Genomic DNA, 17,918 nt, shown 5'->3' on the forward strand with positions numbered 1-17,918 from the left:
ATAGCTTGCTATGATTCCTGAAAAATAAAAATATAAAAAAATAAAATTTACAGGTAATAACATATGTGGATTTATAAGCCAAAATGTATACAACCCTTCCTCCCCAAAAAAAAAAAAAAAAAAAAAAAAACAAAAAACAAAAAACAAAAAAAAAAAAAAAAAAACAAAAAAAAAAAAAACAAAAAAACAAACAAACAAAAAAAAAAAACCAAAAAAAAACCACCACTAACAACAAAACACCACCAAAATTCTCAACAAAACAACTCACCAAAATTAATTGTTGACCAATTGTTAGAATCTGGTAAAACACAACAGTTTAACTTTTAATCCTTTCAAAATTATCCTCTTCAAATTTTACCTCAGTTGTATAGCATATGGGATGCTACCCCAGTCTATTTCTTCAATACATGATAAGTGTAGAAATAAGAGAACAGCCTGTTTTTTATGCCTACTTTTATATTCTGAAAGGCTTACTGTATTTTTCTTAATCCTTAAGTTGCATATTCATTGTTATATTTTTGTCTAACTACTGGCACTTATATTGTCATGCAGAAGGGCAAATCAGGGTCAGTTTATATTAGCAGCATCAATCTGAAAAATCTTCATCAGTCTATATTTCAAGGCATTATGCAAAGAAAGCTTGACATTAAGAGAGCCTTAACTGACAGCAAATGAAATCAATCAGCAAATCACTAAGCCATAATAAACTCACACAAGTTGTAGATAACCCTTACTCTTCCAAGTCTTTAACTACAAGGTCCACCAAAATGCAGTATCTGGGCAGAAATGTCTCCCATGATTCCATTACAAAATTCTTGTACTAATATAGTGTAGTATTTAATAATTTTTTTCTTACTCTGTAAGCAATTTATAAGAATAACAAGGAGACATATGTTTTATAACAATGGACTACTAAGCAGTTAAGCAAAAATAAAAGACTAAACAAAAGTCTCAGCATTTCAGCAAGAAGGTTTTCTTAAAAATATAAGAATAGAAAATAGTCTGATTCTGTTTCTGCTACTTAAACATTTGTGTAATATAGTCTATTGTCTTATTAAGTTCTTTTGCTTAGGCTCACTTACTCAGCATTTTTTTAATTTTTGAAATTAAAAGACCCAGTACAAAAAATGTAAGACTCCAGACAATTCCAATCATTCATGATTTTCACTTCATGAATTTAATTTGTAACCCACATGATTACCAACAATTGAACATCTAAGCTTCTTAATGGACTTGTCTGCAATGGTACACAGTACACACTCTCTAAAAAATAGTCACAAATTTACACTGTTGCTATCTGTGAAAACTATTCCTTTTCTGAAGATGCTGTGCACAGATAAATCCATACAGTTCTGAAAGAATATTTCTGAAGTAAAAATAGCTGCCTAGCAAGGTGTTGTGAGAACTATATTTGATATAATCTGGGATTAAATTATGTTTTATTTTTCAATTACAGCTATTAGGAGTCTGCTCTTATGGACTGAGGCATATTGAGATCACCATGACTCTAGAGTAATTTTTCTCAGGAAAGGACAGTGAGTAGCAAACAGGAAAGATGCTCCCTGCTACAACATGCAGCAACCTAGTAACCAGATGAAAAAAAAAATCCCAGGATTACAAGCAGAAGCAAAACTAAATAAATAAACTTAGTTAATTAAGATCACATTTTACATAATTCTTAAAGAGTTTTCTTGCATATTAGCACAGATAATTCCTAAGACATCACCCACATGCAACAGATATAAATAAATGAAAAAGTCTAAGTGGACAAAGAGAGATAGTTACATGATTGCATGATAAGGCCAAAAAAGAAAACTTTCCATTGAGAAAGGTTACTGAAAGGTTAAATGCTTATATACTAACTTTGGCATTCAAGATAATCAAGATAATCATCTTAGCTGCAAAGCTTTTACAAAATTGATAGTGCTTATGAAAGAGGCTGGACAGGAATTAGTCGTGTCACAGGCACAAAGAGAGTTTTCAGTAATTAATTGATTAATTTGATTAATTGGTAATTACAGACACTTTGATATTTATGGTCCATAAGGCCAAGACTTAGCATGGCTGGGAGTGCAAGAGTGTTCCAGTTAACTACAACACCCTCTGAGAAGGTTCTTCATATAATCTGTCCTAATTTCGTAGGATGAAGAAAGGCAACTGAAGAAATAAAGAATTGCAAGGGTGGCATAAAAAGTGAGGGAAAGAGGCTAATCACAAGGAGCAGGGAAATAAGGGAAAGAGAGAGGGCCTGTATGGGAGAGGGAAAAAAAAAGACTGCTAACAGAAATGCTGTGAAGAGGAAAGGAAGTTGAGCAGTTGAGTGGCAGAAAGGAGAAACAGTGTGAAATTCAAATTATAGAAAGCAAATTTCCAACATTTCCAACATCACTGGTATTTAGAAGATGTCTCATTTATTAACATTTTAAACATTATTTTCTTAATATAAAATTAAATATAAAACATTAATCTTACACTTTAAAGTAATTATTATAGCCATATTGCAGAATAATGGCTCCTCAATATTTAGCAGCATGACACAGCATATCTGGAGACATGACTCCAGATAGCAGCTGAGCTCTTTCAAGAAGATTAGAGTTCTCCACTATACATCTCTTCAATCTGGTTATTCAGACTTTATTTAGCTGTCAATCACTGCTTAACTTTATACACCCTTTATATTTGATAGACTGAAGTTTCCAGAAGGTCAGGTTTGCAAGAGGTGTTGCCTCACTCTAATGCTTTTGAAACATTTACTTATTTATGAGTATTTCAACTCAAAACGCAAGTGTAAAGTAGCAGTAGAGTAATAAAGAATCACTTTTCTCTTTAACTGGTATATTTTAGACAGGCTTGTGGTCAGTCCAGAAGCACCACACTTTGACACTAGGTATGAAAGTAGTCCTTTTGGAGAGCAGAAGAAGAAATTAGTCCTTTTGGAGGTGGGAGAGCAGCCCAGCTGCTGTTGATAGCAGCTGCTTAACTTCCAGACAATGAAGACCCAGTTTTACCTGACAAGAAACAATCTGATACCAAAGGAGGCAGCAATCTGCCCTTTATAATTCAATTGATAGTTCCTTCTCTGGTGACATAGTGTAAAAATAATAGTAATAGATGTAAATAAAAATAAAACACTGCAAGAGTGAGCAGGATGCATCTTTAAGACTCTAAATACCATTTCTTCTTTCTGAAGTATTAAGAGAATTTTTTTTTTTTTAACAGCCAAGTTAATAGAAGTACAAGATTTAAAATACTAGTAATACTGTTCTTAAGCAGCCGCTCTATGATTAATTTGTCTCATTATGTCCTCTTACCAGAACTGGTTTATGTCTGAAAGACAAGCCCTACAAACAGGATAAGATCTGATGACAGAATCATATTGTTACCTTTGAAATCACTTGCTTCCTCAATTTGGTAAGAACTTTTTTATTGACAAGTGAACACAGAAATGAGAAAGTGTTTATTATTTTGAGGAAAATTATCAGCAGAATTATGCATATCTTTCACCATCTAACTTATCAAGCATAAATCTAAAATTAATAAACATGTGAAAATACATACAAATTAGGAAGCTCCTAAAACTACATTTATGTTTGACCAATTAATTAGAAAAAGTGGACCTACAGCACAATTAGATAACGCATGACTAAATCATGTATGAATGCATAAATGGTAAGAACCTACTTCTTTGTAAATTTATAATGATTATATGCTAACACTGAAGATATGCCAGTACTCGACTATATTACTACTAAAACTATAAGCCTTCATTTTATTAATGCATTTTTAATTTTAAATTACTTAAAACACCTAAGAATGGCAAAGAAGTACATATAAATCCCATGTGGACTTCCTAAACCTGCATGAACAGATGGATACATGCTGACGATAGAGGAAGCAAGACGAGACAGGCAAAGGGACAGGAGGGACAGACTGATTCAGAGCAAGCAAGATAGAGTGGGAAAGAGGCACAGGAAGCAGAAGAGAGAGCGAGACCCAGGCAGAGAAGCATACAGAGACTGACTGAAGGAAAGCTCAAGAATCCATAGCGCAGAGAGAGCAGGCATGCAGGGAGAGGGAAAGCAAGAGCACCAGAGAATGGGTGCACATGGTCAGTGTGCACATAGCAGCAAGTGCACAGCCAGGAGGGCATGCATGCAGTGGGCAGTGTGCAGAGAGGACACGTGGACAAGCAGCAGAGCACGAGAGCGTGTGTCACAGACAAAGACAGAGGCAGGCAGAGACAGGCAAGACAAAGTGAAAACTTAACCATGTCAAACCCACTTGGAGGAAAGAATCACAGAATTGTTATTGCTGGAAAAGACCTCCAAGATCATCAACCCTTGACCACATCACCACACCAACAAATCATAGCACCAAGTGCCACATCCAGCTGTTCCTTGAAAACCTCCAAGGATGGTGACTCCATCATATTCCAGTAAGTCCAGGAGTAAGTCCATTCTAATGCCTTACCACCTTTCTGATGTCCAACATGAAACTCCATAGGTACAGTTGGAGCCTATGTCCTCTTGTCCTGTTGCTAGTTGCCTGGGAGAAGAGGCTGCCTACAACCTGACTACAACCTCCTTTCAGGTAGCTGTGGAGAGCAATGAGGTGTTGGAGGTTAGGGTTTTTTGAAGTTTTTTATTTCACAATTTTTTTTCCCAAATGTTGCCTAAGAGATGGTAATGACAATAGTTAAGAGACAAAGGATGTGGCTGGGAGGAGGAGAAGAGGGAAGGTTTTGCTGCTGTCTCTTGGCTGAGGGGCTTTCTCTTGTGAAGTGCAGAGATACCACGAGATTTTGGCTGGGGTTGAGGGGCTGGACCCATGCCTTGCTCCAGCTCTCTCCCTCCTGGAATCTGAGCAGTGTGGTTTTGGTGTCAGACTGTTGAGGCCAGAGGATTCACTGCCGCTGCAGATCTTTTATCTTTCACTACATCTCCTTATCATGGGACAGCATCTGCTCGCAAGAGCAGCTGTTGAACTGGGATGTCTCCAACATGTGGCCTCACTGGGAAGGGGGCCCCGACACCCGATCCTTTCCTGGAGAGAGACTCTCCTGGTGGCTTGTGGCAGCTGCCTGCAGCAACCTGCCTGCTGCTGCCCAGCACCACTGTGCTGTTTTCTGCTGCTGCTTTGGGTTTTTTGCTACACTTTAACCTGACACCCCATGTTTGCCGGGAGTCCCACAGCTCCTGCACGGCTCTGGAGTCTTTACTTTGGAGTCTTTGGTGGCCACCCTGGGTGTGCCACCGACTGACTCCGCTGTTCCAGCCGGCTGCTCCGAGGGTCCTGCTGCAGTCCGTTTTGCCATGCAGAGGGGCACTGCGCTCAGCTGCCACTGGGGGTTTGTAAAGAAAGCCCCTTTCCGCCAGCCTGCCCGCCATTACCCACTGAGGGAGGAGGCCAGACTCGCGCCACAGCGCCCCCTGCAGCCGCAGGGAATCACCGCACCTGCCCTGCCCGCTGGGAGCCAGCAGCGCCCCTGCTGGCTGCGACCGGAACGGCACCAACGGGGAAGGTGCCTGCGGCCGCGGGAGGCTGGGACCGGGTTTGTGCTGTGTTTGGTGTCAGTGCCGCAGCTGTTGTTGTTTGTTTGTCTTGTTATACAATACATATATAGTAATAAAGAACTGTTATTCCTTTTCTTATATCACTGCCTGAAAGCCCCATAATTTCAAAGTTGTAATAATTTGGAGGGAAGAGGGCTACATTTTCCATTCCATGGGAGGTTCCTGCCTTCCTTGGCAGACACCTGTCCTTTACCAGGACAGGTGTCCCCTGAGCCTCCTTTTCCCCAAGCTAAACAACACCAGCTTCTTCAGCCACTCCTCACAGGACTTATGCTCCAGACCCTTCCCCAGTTCTGTTGCCTTTCTCCAGCCCCTCAATGCCTGGCCTATAGTGAGTGAGGGAGGGGCCCAGAACTGGACACAGCACTTGAGGTGTGGCCTCCACCAGTGCTGAATACAGGGGGACAATCCCTGACCTGGTCCTGCTGGCCACAGTACTGCTGATCCAGGCCAAGATGCCAATGGCTTCACGGCCAGCTGGGCACTGCTGGCTTGTGTGAAGCCGCTGTCAACCAGCACTCCCAGATCCTTTTCCATTTTCTTTTCTGTGTTCAACTAGTATCTGGAGTCAAGTCTTCAGATAGTTTGGATCATACTGATAAATATTTAGAAGTCATTTTAGCACAAATCAACTATAATTCCTTTAAAACATAGCATTAACATATGTGTCTGAAGTACCTAAATTTGCTTCAAGAAGTTTCTTTCATACCAGTTTCTAGCCTTCTGTGTCTATCTCTCCAAACAGAAGAAACCTAAACTGATTATGTACCAGTACTTAATTATTTATACATAAACATTTAAATCTCACTGTATTTATTTGGGGCTTTTATTAATTTTCTTTAGGTAAAAATGTTTCGCATTAGTATCAATTACATATTTGATGTAAAAATACTTGAGACAATTCAGAATTAGTTTTCTGAATGCCCACTTTTTCTGTGAGTGAAAAAAGAAGAGAGTGATAAGATTATTAAGTAACTTTATCAGTGTTCTAAAGATGTAACACAATTGAACTTTGTAATTTATAAAGAGCTGATAACCTTTACTGGTTAATTTAAATAGTCATCTGCCAAACAAGACTACTAGAATTGGCAATACCATGTCATTTTAGTTGCCTGTTGAACCCTATACCCTATATTCACAGGAGGCTTCACATATGGTTCCACTTTTTGTCTCCAGTAGGAACATTACAGAATGGCCAGAACAGCACACCTTAATAAATGCTGTGTTTGCTGTGTTCCAGGTGCTTGAAAACAATACTATAATTTTCCACTTTCAAACTTAAATAACAAATAGCACAATTTTGTGACATAACATTCTTCACAGCAATTAAATATCAGGTGAGACTTTTTCAAAGCTATAGCAATCATGTTTTAATCTTAGACATATTATACCTTTTTCATTTTTTATCCAACTGAAGTGAGATTTTCAAACTACTATAGTAATTCTCCTGCAGTCCTCAAGAATTTAACAAATGCCTACAGATATACAGAATGGTATCTCCAAATATTTCATTTCATTGAGGTCGAAACTAGAGGGTACAATTCTTTAAAACATTCATGCCACTTCCATATGATGAAGAAGTGATACACTCAGACCAATGGATATATAATTAATTACTAATCTCAGCTACCTACTACAAACTGGATACATGAATAATAAAAATAGGGCAATGTCATCTTCTCTTAGTACTCAACAGTTCTGATAGCCAGTGCTTCATCCCTATCACACTGTCTAATTTAGTATCTTAATTTTTCATGCAATTTTTTAAAATATACCATCAAATACCAATAAATATAAACTTGGGAAAAAACTCCTGATGTCTAACACTCGTAGATAACAAGGCCTTTAACTAAGTTGTACTTAACACAGACTAACTATAGCAGTTCTAGAGAACATGCAGGCAAATCATTCCACTGGTTTTAAAGAGAAGTGTCCATAAACTGATTACTCACAGTTTACCTCATTCAAAATTACAGGATTGCTCTTAATGTAGTTTTGCATGGAATTAACATCAATTAGCTGACTCCCAGCTATAAAAAGGAAAATTTCGTAAGGAAACATCGACAATGTCCTTAGAAAGTTATCAAAGAAGCACTATGTAACTAGAGATAGGGAGAGAAGAGGAAGAAAGAAAAGTGAAAGGGAAAAGGAGAAAGGAAAGGTGGAAAAGAACCTCACAGTGATACAAACTGAACAATTGGAGCTGTTTGTGTATGCAGAGTAACCAAGTGTAACTGAAGCTGTCAGGTAAACTAAAAGTAGGTTTACATCACTGCACTACCAGTGCAGCACATGCATTACTATGGATTAGCTATAGCACAAGTAAGTACTCTGTTCAAATATGAAATGCAACTTTTTATACTTCTATTTCTGTTTTTAGAAATAATGACAGAACAGACTATCTTGGAAATGCTTCTGCAATCATTGGAAGGTCAGAAAAGTATGGAAGTCGTGATGAGATAAAAAAACAGAAGCAGGTATCACCAGACAGGCTTCTGAATTGGAAGAGTGGTATTTAAAAGCTGGTGATTTCTATGACAGCTTCTTAGAATAAAGATGCACCTGTGGAGCTTTTTGTGCAGCTTTACAAGTGATCATCACTGTATGGGGAAGCATTTGCAACCTACTGTCTGCCAGAGATGTACAGCTGTGCTTTCTAAGGTGCACAGAAATCTCACGGCATTACGTATTACTACTTTATTATGGAAAGATGATAATACACACATAATTTAAATATTTTTCATATCAAAAAACATGCATGCAAAAGGGCAACAGTGAGAAATTTCCAGTTTAGCATCTGCCTTTCTTGAATGTTTGGTTTTGTGATGCTGTTCCTGCAATTATATACTGCATCTAGAACTGAAAATCTACAATAAATTTTAAAAGGTTACTACAGAGAAGTATACACATTGTGCAATATTTGCATTTCCTAATATCCTTGCACTTTACTTGACTGCCTTTACTCTCTCTGATTCAGATAGAGGAGCACAATGAAAGAAATATGTATTCACTCTGCCTTTTGTTCTCACACTGGGAAAACAAAATATTCTGCTTTTAACGATAATGTAATCTGCGCAGCTATAAAGACTAAGGCACAGTTTGTATAGAAGACATAACAAACTTAGAAACAATAAGGAGACATTGCACAGAATCCATTTTCACACCTGAAGATATGTACATTGTCAGTTAATTTATCTTCCCCAGTTTCCTCCTAATAAAATTAGTATTTTGAAACACATAAATATTTAAGCCTACATAAACAAAACAGCTCCTATACTAAAGTATTCCAAATAGCAGTTTCTTCTAAATTATAAGTGCTAAAGATCACTGTTAATTCTAAAACTGAAATATGAAAAAAATCTGATACTGACCAAGTAGCAGCATAAAAATCTTGTCTTTTTCCCCCCATTTTTGATTTCTACTTGTCTTGCTTAAATTAAGCAGAGAAAAGGGGAGTGGGATAGAGTGATATTAATTTTCAAATATAGAATTTGTGGCTTTCCATGGTCATATCCCTGTCAGTTATTTAATATTCTACCTGCAAAATTAAAAGTTCACATCATCTCTGAAATACCACCTCCAACAGTATATATGAAAATTATTTCTCTTTCAGCTGTTGACTTCATTCATTTTGACGCATTTTCTTCTTCACACATTCAGAGCAGTCTAGCTTCTTGTTCTCAGTTGCAAAAAATGAAAACAAGAAACAGGATTATTTTAGACTCTAACCTGAAATGCTGCAGCCTCTGGCCTGCCCTTCAGCCCTTCCTCTGAAAAGGTCTCCAGGTGCAGTTTGGGTAGCTCCAGGGTGAAGTCATTCGTGGCTGCTGCAGTACACAGCAGCAAGGCCTGATCTCTGACCTAAAGGGAAAAAAACAGCATCAATGGTAATTCCCCTTCAGACACATTAACTGGGATGAACTGGGTCCCCTTGAGCCCACTGAGTGGACTTGCATTGATCGCTGGACCTGAAATCCATGAATAAATTTAGGACTAATTGATTTTTTGTTGCAAATAAATCTCTAATTCAGAGTGCTGGGAGAGAATGTTAAGAAGAAAAAGCATCTTCCCCTGGTCTGAAATGAGAAGAAAAGACACTAAGGGCTCTGTAGCCCAGCTGGTGTATACATTTCACAGGTCTGTCGCCTGTAAAAACCTCATAGGAAAAGAAACAGTAATTTTACTTCTAACTGAAACAAACAGGAGCTGTGAAATTAAAAAGTTCATTTGATCACATTTAAGAGAAGCTGGCATGTGAGATTTGTCTACTCTGGTACCAGTCCTCCAGAATAAGGCTCATTAAGAAACAACTCAGTCAAAAGGAGGAATAAAATGAATAATCCACAAATAAAGCAAAACGAACTAACCTGTAGCTTTCCAATTAATAAGGGGGAGAAGAATAGGAGGAAGAAAGAAATGCTTGCTTTTTTGCGGACTCGGTGCAGGACACAAGGCACTAAGTGGTATTACTGGACTTTGGCGCAGTTTCTGAGGAGCGGGCAGGCCCGGATTTGCACAAAGCGCAGACAGCCGATGTCCGGGCGGTGTCGGGCAGCCGGACGCGCTCAGCCCGAGCCGCCCGGTGACCCGCCCGCCGTTGGTGTCGCAGTGCCACCTGCCGGCCGCGCGCGGCAGCGTCGCCCGCGCTTTTGTCTTCGGGCACGGCGCGGCACAGCGGGAAGGCCGGAGCGCTCCTGGAAGCGCGGCGCTGCCCTGCCTATCGCAACATGTCGTGCGTCCGTCTGACAGCGCGGACAGGCCGTCGTACGGATTTAACACGCACCTTCCACAGGCACACCACTTATTCTCTCACGCCATATGATGCCACACACACGCTTTTCATTCTATTTAATACAAAATTTACAATGTCCACCTCCAGGAGAACCCAGTCGTCAGATAATACTCTAAATATAGATAGATAGACACACATAATATAAATATATGTTAGTACAAACAAATAGATTAAATCCATTCATTTGGCATACACTGCATGAGTAGCAATAGTACCTACTGCAAAAATAATTTACTAAAACATGTACTGCATATACTAAAACATACTGGGTATATTCTAAATATATATAAATCAATAGATAAACATTTGCTATTTAATAAATTTCAGAGTTTTTTAGAGGCTGCCTTGCCAGCAAAAATGCACTGAACATGAATTAAAACATAAATCTATTAATTTTAAATCCCAGATTACTTTTCTGTACTTACAAAATTAGATTCTTGTAAAATGTTGATGAGTGAACAGATTTCAAATAATAGCAGAGCCTTTGAAATATGCTCTGATTGAAAGAAGCATGTGCAAATCTACTGATACAGAGAAGAAGCGATTTTATTTTATTCGTTTCTCTGTTCTTTGGGAATAGGGAGCCCTACATTTCCCAAGTTGACCTAAAGAATTCCTGTCAATACCTGTGGCTGCCAAACATATGCACTATGATGCAATTTTTATAACAGGAAAGGTCCTCTACACATTTTTTGCACACATAGTGCACTAGGTTCAGGATATACAGTCCTATGGAACAAACATACTCTCTAGAGTGTTCTGTCAGCATGTGTAATTCTGGTCAGATGTTAACCTTGCTGAATATAACAAAATACATTGCTTTAAATACACACATATGCACGCACGCACACACACACGCACACACTTGATTTACATTTTTATAGCTTATATACACAGCAACTTTTCAGTGTCTTTGCTGCCAGTATACACACAGATAAAAGAAAACATTAATGTGGATTAAGGTACTAAGAATTTATCAACATCAAACCACCAGTGTTTTGCCTTCTACCCTTCTGAACCATAGTCAATAGATCTAAATATTTTACTGCACCCTGGCCAATTCATTGTTTGATGTTTAAAAACTCAAACAGAATCAAAGAAAATTTATTAAATTTCAGCCCCCAAATGAGATACTATTAGCTTTGAAAGTCAAGTTTAACTGCGATATTGATGATTCTCTTTTTTCTGTGACAAAATTCACAAGGGAAATCCCTATGTCAAAGTACAAAAGCAGATTGCTAATACTAGGGGGAAAAAAACAATGTATAAGCAATGTAGGTATAATATATACACAATACAGACAGTAGAAGTCCTTTTAACCCTATTAGTTTCAAACTCTCTATTTCAGTCTTGAGGTCTGACACTCACTGAACAATAAAATATAAATCCCATTTTTAAAATGGCTGCATTGTGGTACACAAATGCAATTAATACCACTACATCAGAAAAGTATGCATTAGCTTCTTAAACAGTATAATTTTTGATATGAGGATTCACAATTAAAAAAACCAAACAAATACTTTTTTGCGTTTGTAAATACTTAGATTGTAGAGTACATCTCATTGTCAGTATGCATACTGAGAAACTGAAAATTAATACAGACTTTTTCTTTTGAAAAATACTCATGAGGGTTCAGGGGAAATTGTAAGAACAAAAGACTGGGTGTATGCTGTACAAATATGTATGCTGTATTGTTTCACTAGAAGTGAAAACATTCCAAGCTGCCTACCTATTGAAGGACTGGAAAGCTATAATGGCCATGCCTGCATGGACTCATGTAGGAGAGACCAGATCTGTATGAAATCTTAGTAAAGAACTAATTTAATAACGTCTGTCTATTGGCTTTTTGAGATCCAGATACAAAACAACAGGGGTTGGGAAACTGTATTTATTTCCTCATTCTCTAATGCAGTAAAAACAGTACTCACAAATTTACATTACAGAACCATGAGGCAAAGATAAAATGGGTAATTTCATTTCTTTTTTACAAGAGGCTATTTTGGAAGCTCAACAGGCAAAAGAACCATCCTATGCAGCTAACCTTTAAATTGCAATTTTCAGAGCTTTTTTGTATTTAATGACATTTTTTTTCTTACAAATGAAATCTAAAGCAAGACCATTTTGTCTGAAAGGTCTCCTGAGGCTAGAGAGCTTTATGTTAAAATCTAAAACACCTAATCAGCTAATCAGGCTTATTGCAATGATTAAAAATGTCTAAAACCAGTTTCACTTCCCTATATTCTAAAATTAATATGGAGGAAAATTATATACATTTTTATTTATCCATTGTTAGTGAAGGTTTTGGCCATTTCTGATTTTGGTAAACACAATTTTAGCTGCAACTGTGAAAAGTTTCTTAACTATACTCTGTATAAAATCACTCAAGTGATTTTATACAGAGTATAGTTAAGAAACTTAGCTCTGGAGTGGTTTTATACAGAATATAGTTAAGTATCGTGACAGCATGCTTCTAAATATGATCATTACATTTTTCAGTTTAGACATATTTAATACTATATGAAAACAAGCAAAATCACAAATCCACACTCTACTACAATACTCATAGCATTTTAAAATAAAGGAGAAGAGTGACTTATGACAGTGTTTAACTTTTAATTAATTAGGAGAGCAACAAAGAAGACAACACTATAGCCACTCAATTTAAAATCAATAAAGTATTCATTAATTTAGATCAAAGCTGAAACTGAATAATAAACTGAAGTTACGTTATTGACCAAACCAAGGTGTAGAATTTGATGGACTAATTCTACATGTCCAAAAATGAACTTTAAAATTTTCTGCTGCTCAAGTAGTTGATAGTTTTGTCTACACTCCACTCTGGTGCTTACTTTGGTCTTTTTATGCACAGTTTGATGTCGTATATCCAGTAATGCCAATAGAGACATGGTACTAAATGCTAGGAATTTGTAAATGGTATTAGAATGTGCTCAGCCCTTCCTAATATTTTTTCCCAGGTGCTATCTGACTGGTACAACAAACCTGAGATTTTAGTTTTTATTTTGTTCCTAATTCAATGCTCTCTTATGGTGAAAATAAAATCAAATTATTTATGGATATAAACTTCAAAATGTAAGTTATATATGAGAACATTTTGTAAGTTCAAAGTTCACCAACTCTGCATTTAAAAATACTTGGTTTTGGGCTAAATTTTTTACTTTCCTAGTACTTTTTAAATAGCATATCATATGCAATTTAAAGAGCAGAACAAAATCAACAGTGATTTGGTGATAAGCGAATGGAAAAGAGTTATTTAATCTGTTTGTCTGAGATCACCATATTGCTGATATAACAGAAGCTGCAAATACAGAAATCATTCTAAAAGAGTACAAGCAAAATAGTTTCTACCGCGCTGCTATGTGTTCTGCATGTGACATACAACAGACAAAAATGAGTTTAGAACTTTTTAAAGAAGAAGAAAGCAGTTTGAATGCATATCTTAGTCTTAACCACAGTCTTGCAAGTATGTGGCTGATTTAGCTGCATAGTGTCTGTACGTCCAGGGCAGCATGCAGAGTGGGGGCCATATTTACAGTAAGTAAGTGTATATTCATCTTATTGAATGAGAGCCTATATAATTTCAGATACAACATTTTCCATCAGGATGTTTCAGCAACCAAGGATCTCTCCAGAATTCAAGAGACTACCTTTGACAAGTCTGTGACAAGACTGCATATCTTAAACTGAAGGCACTTTAAATCAAGCACCTAAAAACTGGAAAATTAGAGACACAATTAGAGAGACAATGAGGTGGGAAATGGTATTTGGAACCAAATTAGTCAATTGAACTGCAAAAACATCCATCAAACCTTTCTTTTTTTCCCCCCAAGAGGGATAAAAACCAAACTACACCAAATCACAACCTATTTTGCTTAGACAAAAGTTTCTTATAGGGCAGAAAGGGAAACAGTTGAATGGATACTTGTTACATGGCCATTACAGTTAGGTTTGAGTCATCATTAAAAGCCATCAGATCATTGCACATTCATTCATCAAAAGAAGAAATACATCCTCAAAATCAAGGGTCCGACTTCTGTTGATAGTGGAGGTTTAAATAGCATTTTGATATACCTTAGTGTAGGTAGCCATACATTATCGCAATTAGTTATACCAAATATTTACCTCAACAGAATAACTACTGAAAATTTCTGTATTAGCATAGTGATTCAGTGACCATCCTTTCTGATTACTGGCATACAAATTTGTATTTAATTACAAAACAAGCCATTTCACAGGTGGTTTCCAAGAGAGCATTAATTACTGAATAACAGTGTTTGTGTAAAAGAGATATATCTCTTAAAACTGATGTTTTGGGTGTGTTGGGCTTGTTTTTTTTTTTTTTTTTTTTTCCTTTTTTCTTTTTTTCTTTTTTTCCCTTCAAGACTAGTCAAGATTATGGAAATTAACTACCATCCCAGACTTACCTGTAAGATTAATTCAAGCTTTCTCATATTACTACATACACACACTACATGGTCTGTTGAATAAGAATTTGATCCAGAGTTGTTTTTTTGCAAATGTTGACCACAGCACCTAAGCTTCTCTATAGCTGCAACATGTGCACTATAATACATCCCCTACGAAAAGATTTCAGTGACCTTGGGCTGAAAATGAACCTATATCTGGGGAAAATAACAGTTAATGTATTCAATAATTCCACAATTCTCCAAACAACAATTTCTCCTCACTGAAGGTAAACTATATACAGTATTCAGTCTTTAAAAAAAACCCAAAAAAACAAAAACCCCACCTCAACCAACCAAAACAAACAAGCAAACAATCCCCCTAAAATAAAAACAAAAACCCACCCTAAAACCAACAAAGAAAACCAAAAGGTAAAGATAAATGTGTCCTGAAATTAGTTACTTAGATGTGTCCAAACTGAAAACAGTTAGAGTACATGGATATGACATTCTGCAATGTCTTATCTTTACTTTGTGAAGGTTTTTAAATCCCTCTTGAGCTGGAGTACCATTTTTAGCCTGGCTAGGTCAGAATGACACTGAACAATATGAGTGATGACACACTAGACAGCTATATGGACAGAGTTGTCATCAGCAAGCCAGCTGTGCTAACACCTGTATGTCCTGCACAACTGATCTTTAGGAACACAGATCAAGAAAGTCAGCTTGCTAGGAGGGGAAACAAAAGTCATTCATTAAACACTGAAATTAAGAAGCAGTCATCTGAGATGGAGGAGAAGAAGAAGTAATATTTTTACTGCATTTTTTCCTTACCACAGAGAAATAATAGTTGGTTTCCTACTGTAAACTTCTTATAGAAGTTATTTAGAATTTTAACAATCTAACTGGGTTTTCTTTGTGATTTTTTTTTGCATGTACACATACTCACTGTTTCAATAGGCTGTGATAGGGCCAATTGAGAACAATCCAGGACCACAGTGATGGACAGACTTTGAGCACACACACACAAGCAGGCTTCACACTTAATGTGTCTAACACACAGCAAAACCACCTTGGGAATTTCATTAGGTTAGGCAAAAAAAAAAAAAATCAGTTAGGATCTCTAAAATGAAGGCTTTTAAATCATTATTGAGATAACTAAATAATATGATGGACTATAGATCCCAGTTAACTGGCAGAAATGTGGCTGATCAGTATACCTGAATGTGTCACGTCATATCTACTGGAGTCTGACTGAGATAGCTAACTTAAGTCTCATAACTGTACTCTTCTTCCAGGACCTGATCAATTTGTGGTCTCATTGCTGCAACTAATAATTAATGCCACTTATACTGAGTGTTTTTTCCGATGTAGTCACTTGTATATGGACTTAGACCTATTGTAAATTAATTCGTTGCAGGCCATAAAACTGTCATCATTAGGAAATGCATTTGATTGCTATGGGTCACATCAGAAATAACAATCTACTGCTACAATCTTACTAATTCTCAAGTATTCAATGGCCCCACTCATCTCCAACTGTATTATAAAACTCTATTATATGTGCTGCATTATAAAAACCCAAACCATTAAATTAGATAAAGAAAGATAGTCCTGACTTTGTATTTTTTTAAAAATATGGGATGGATGATACAGTGTTCATATTTTTTTTCAACTGATAGAGTCATGGGACCCATATCTCATAAACAGATTAGGGGCATTTCAGAGGAGACAATAGGGGTGGCAGTGAGACAATGAGACACAACAGTGGATGGATTTCAAGGCATGAGTGCTGACAGGTCTACATGGAAGTTGTTCTGCTAGCTAGTGTATGAACCTTTCAATCAGCAGAAATGAAATGCACTACAGAAGTGGACGAAGAATAATTCTTTTGACTAAGTGCCAGAAGGAAAGGAGCACACTGGATAGCTGCTTTGATCCCTGGTGTGTCCCAAAGTGTCAGAATAAGAAGGTTGCTAACTGGTATTGGGAAAAACAGTGAGCACGTTGTATTTTATTAACCTGCTAAAACAGCCAAATCCTAAGCAGCCAGGACAGGCTGGAAACTATAATAGACTAAGCTTGTCATGATTTTGGTAGTTAAGAGTACAAGGAGAAACAAACAATCTTCTGTCACTTTGGAGGCTGGCTCACTAGAATGACTTCTCATGGTGGTGTATAACACAGGCTAAATGTAGAGAACAAGGATTTAGGCAGGCTGAAAAGGAGGCAGCTATAGCAGTGCACCAGATACAGCCTCAGTGAGGACAGATGAGGCTAGGACAAAGTTGGTTGCAGACACTTCTGTTGCCAGACCCACCACAGGTCACAGCTAAACCCCAGAGCCCTGCTGGCAGCCCCTCTGTGAAAATGAATGTAAGAATGAGAAAAACCCATCACACAGGGAGAGAAGGAGGGAACAAAAATACTGAACATCTAAGTCAGAGAAGAAATGAGGCAGAAATGTTTAAGGCACTGGATTAGGTATTTCCTCATAGCACAGAGAGAGGACTATGCTGCGGCATATCCACATCATATTCCATGAAGATCCCATTTCAGAGCAGGTCCAGAAAATCCTTCAGGATAGTTCCGGAAGGAATTAAAGTCCATAGAGAGTCCATGCTGAAGCAGATATTGTTGAAAGATGGCAGCCCATATGGAGAGCCCACAGTGATGCGGGGAAACAGTATGAGGATGTAGGAGCAGCAGAGAGGAGTTGGTGCGGACTGACTGCAAACTGCTGTGCCTCACAGCGTGATCAGAGCAGTCACAAGTGAAGCTGAGATTAAAAGGCAGGGTAATGCTAATTTTTAAATTGTTTCTACCTCTCCAAATCTACTTCAAAAAAGAAATTAAAATAGTTTCCCAAAGTAAGCTGTTTTACCTGTGATGATAAATACTATGCAATGTCTCTATCTAGATCTCAACACATAAGCTTTCTCATGTGTTTTGTTCCCCTGTCCTCTTGAGGAGGACTGAGAGAGCATCTGGGTGGGCATCTGGCTGCTGGCCAAGGCTAACCCAAAAAAAGCACTCAAACTGAGAAGCAATACAAGAGGAAGGCCAAAGACTTTAGCAGAGAGTGTAAAATTATTTCTTCCTCTGATGGGATTAAAGGATCACAGAATCACA

General features: G+C 37.5%; 1 protein-coding gene across 7 annotated transcripts in view; it reads right to left on the minus strand.

The window, feature by feature from the left end:
* Positions 1 to 17,918, minus strand: part of CCDC171 (coiled-coil domain containing 171) — a 159,956-nt gene that overhangs the window by 36,168 nt on the left and 105,870 nt on the right. For 6 of the 7 annotated variants that reach the window (XM_054004235.1, XM_054004233.1, XM_054004232.1 and 3 more), the window contains exon 23: positions 9,303 to 9,434. In XM_054004235.1, coding sequence (XP_053860210.1) covers positions 9,303 to 9,434 — 132 coding nt within the window. Of the gene's footprint in view, positions 1 to 3,932; positions 4,595 to 9,302; positions 9,435 to 17,918 lie in introns of those variants that run through there. The other variant, XM_054004236.1, reaches the window with a different exon arrangement.

Source organism: Vidua macroura, chromosome Z (genome assembly GCF_024509145.1).
Source record: "Vidua macroura isolate BioBank_ID:100142 chromosome Z, ASM2450914v1, whole genome shotgun sequence".
Lineage (NCBI taxonomy): Eukaryota > Metazoa > Chordata > Aves > Passeriformes > Viduidae > Vidua > Vidua macroura.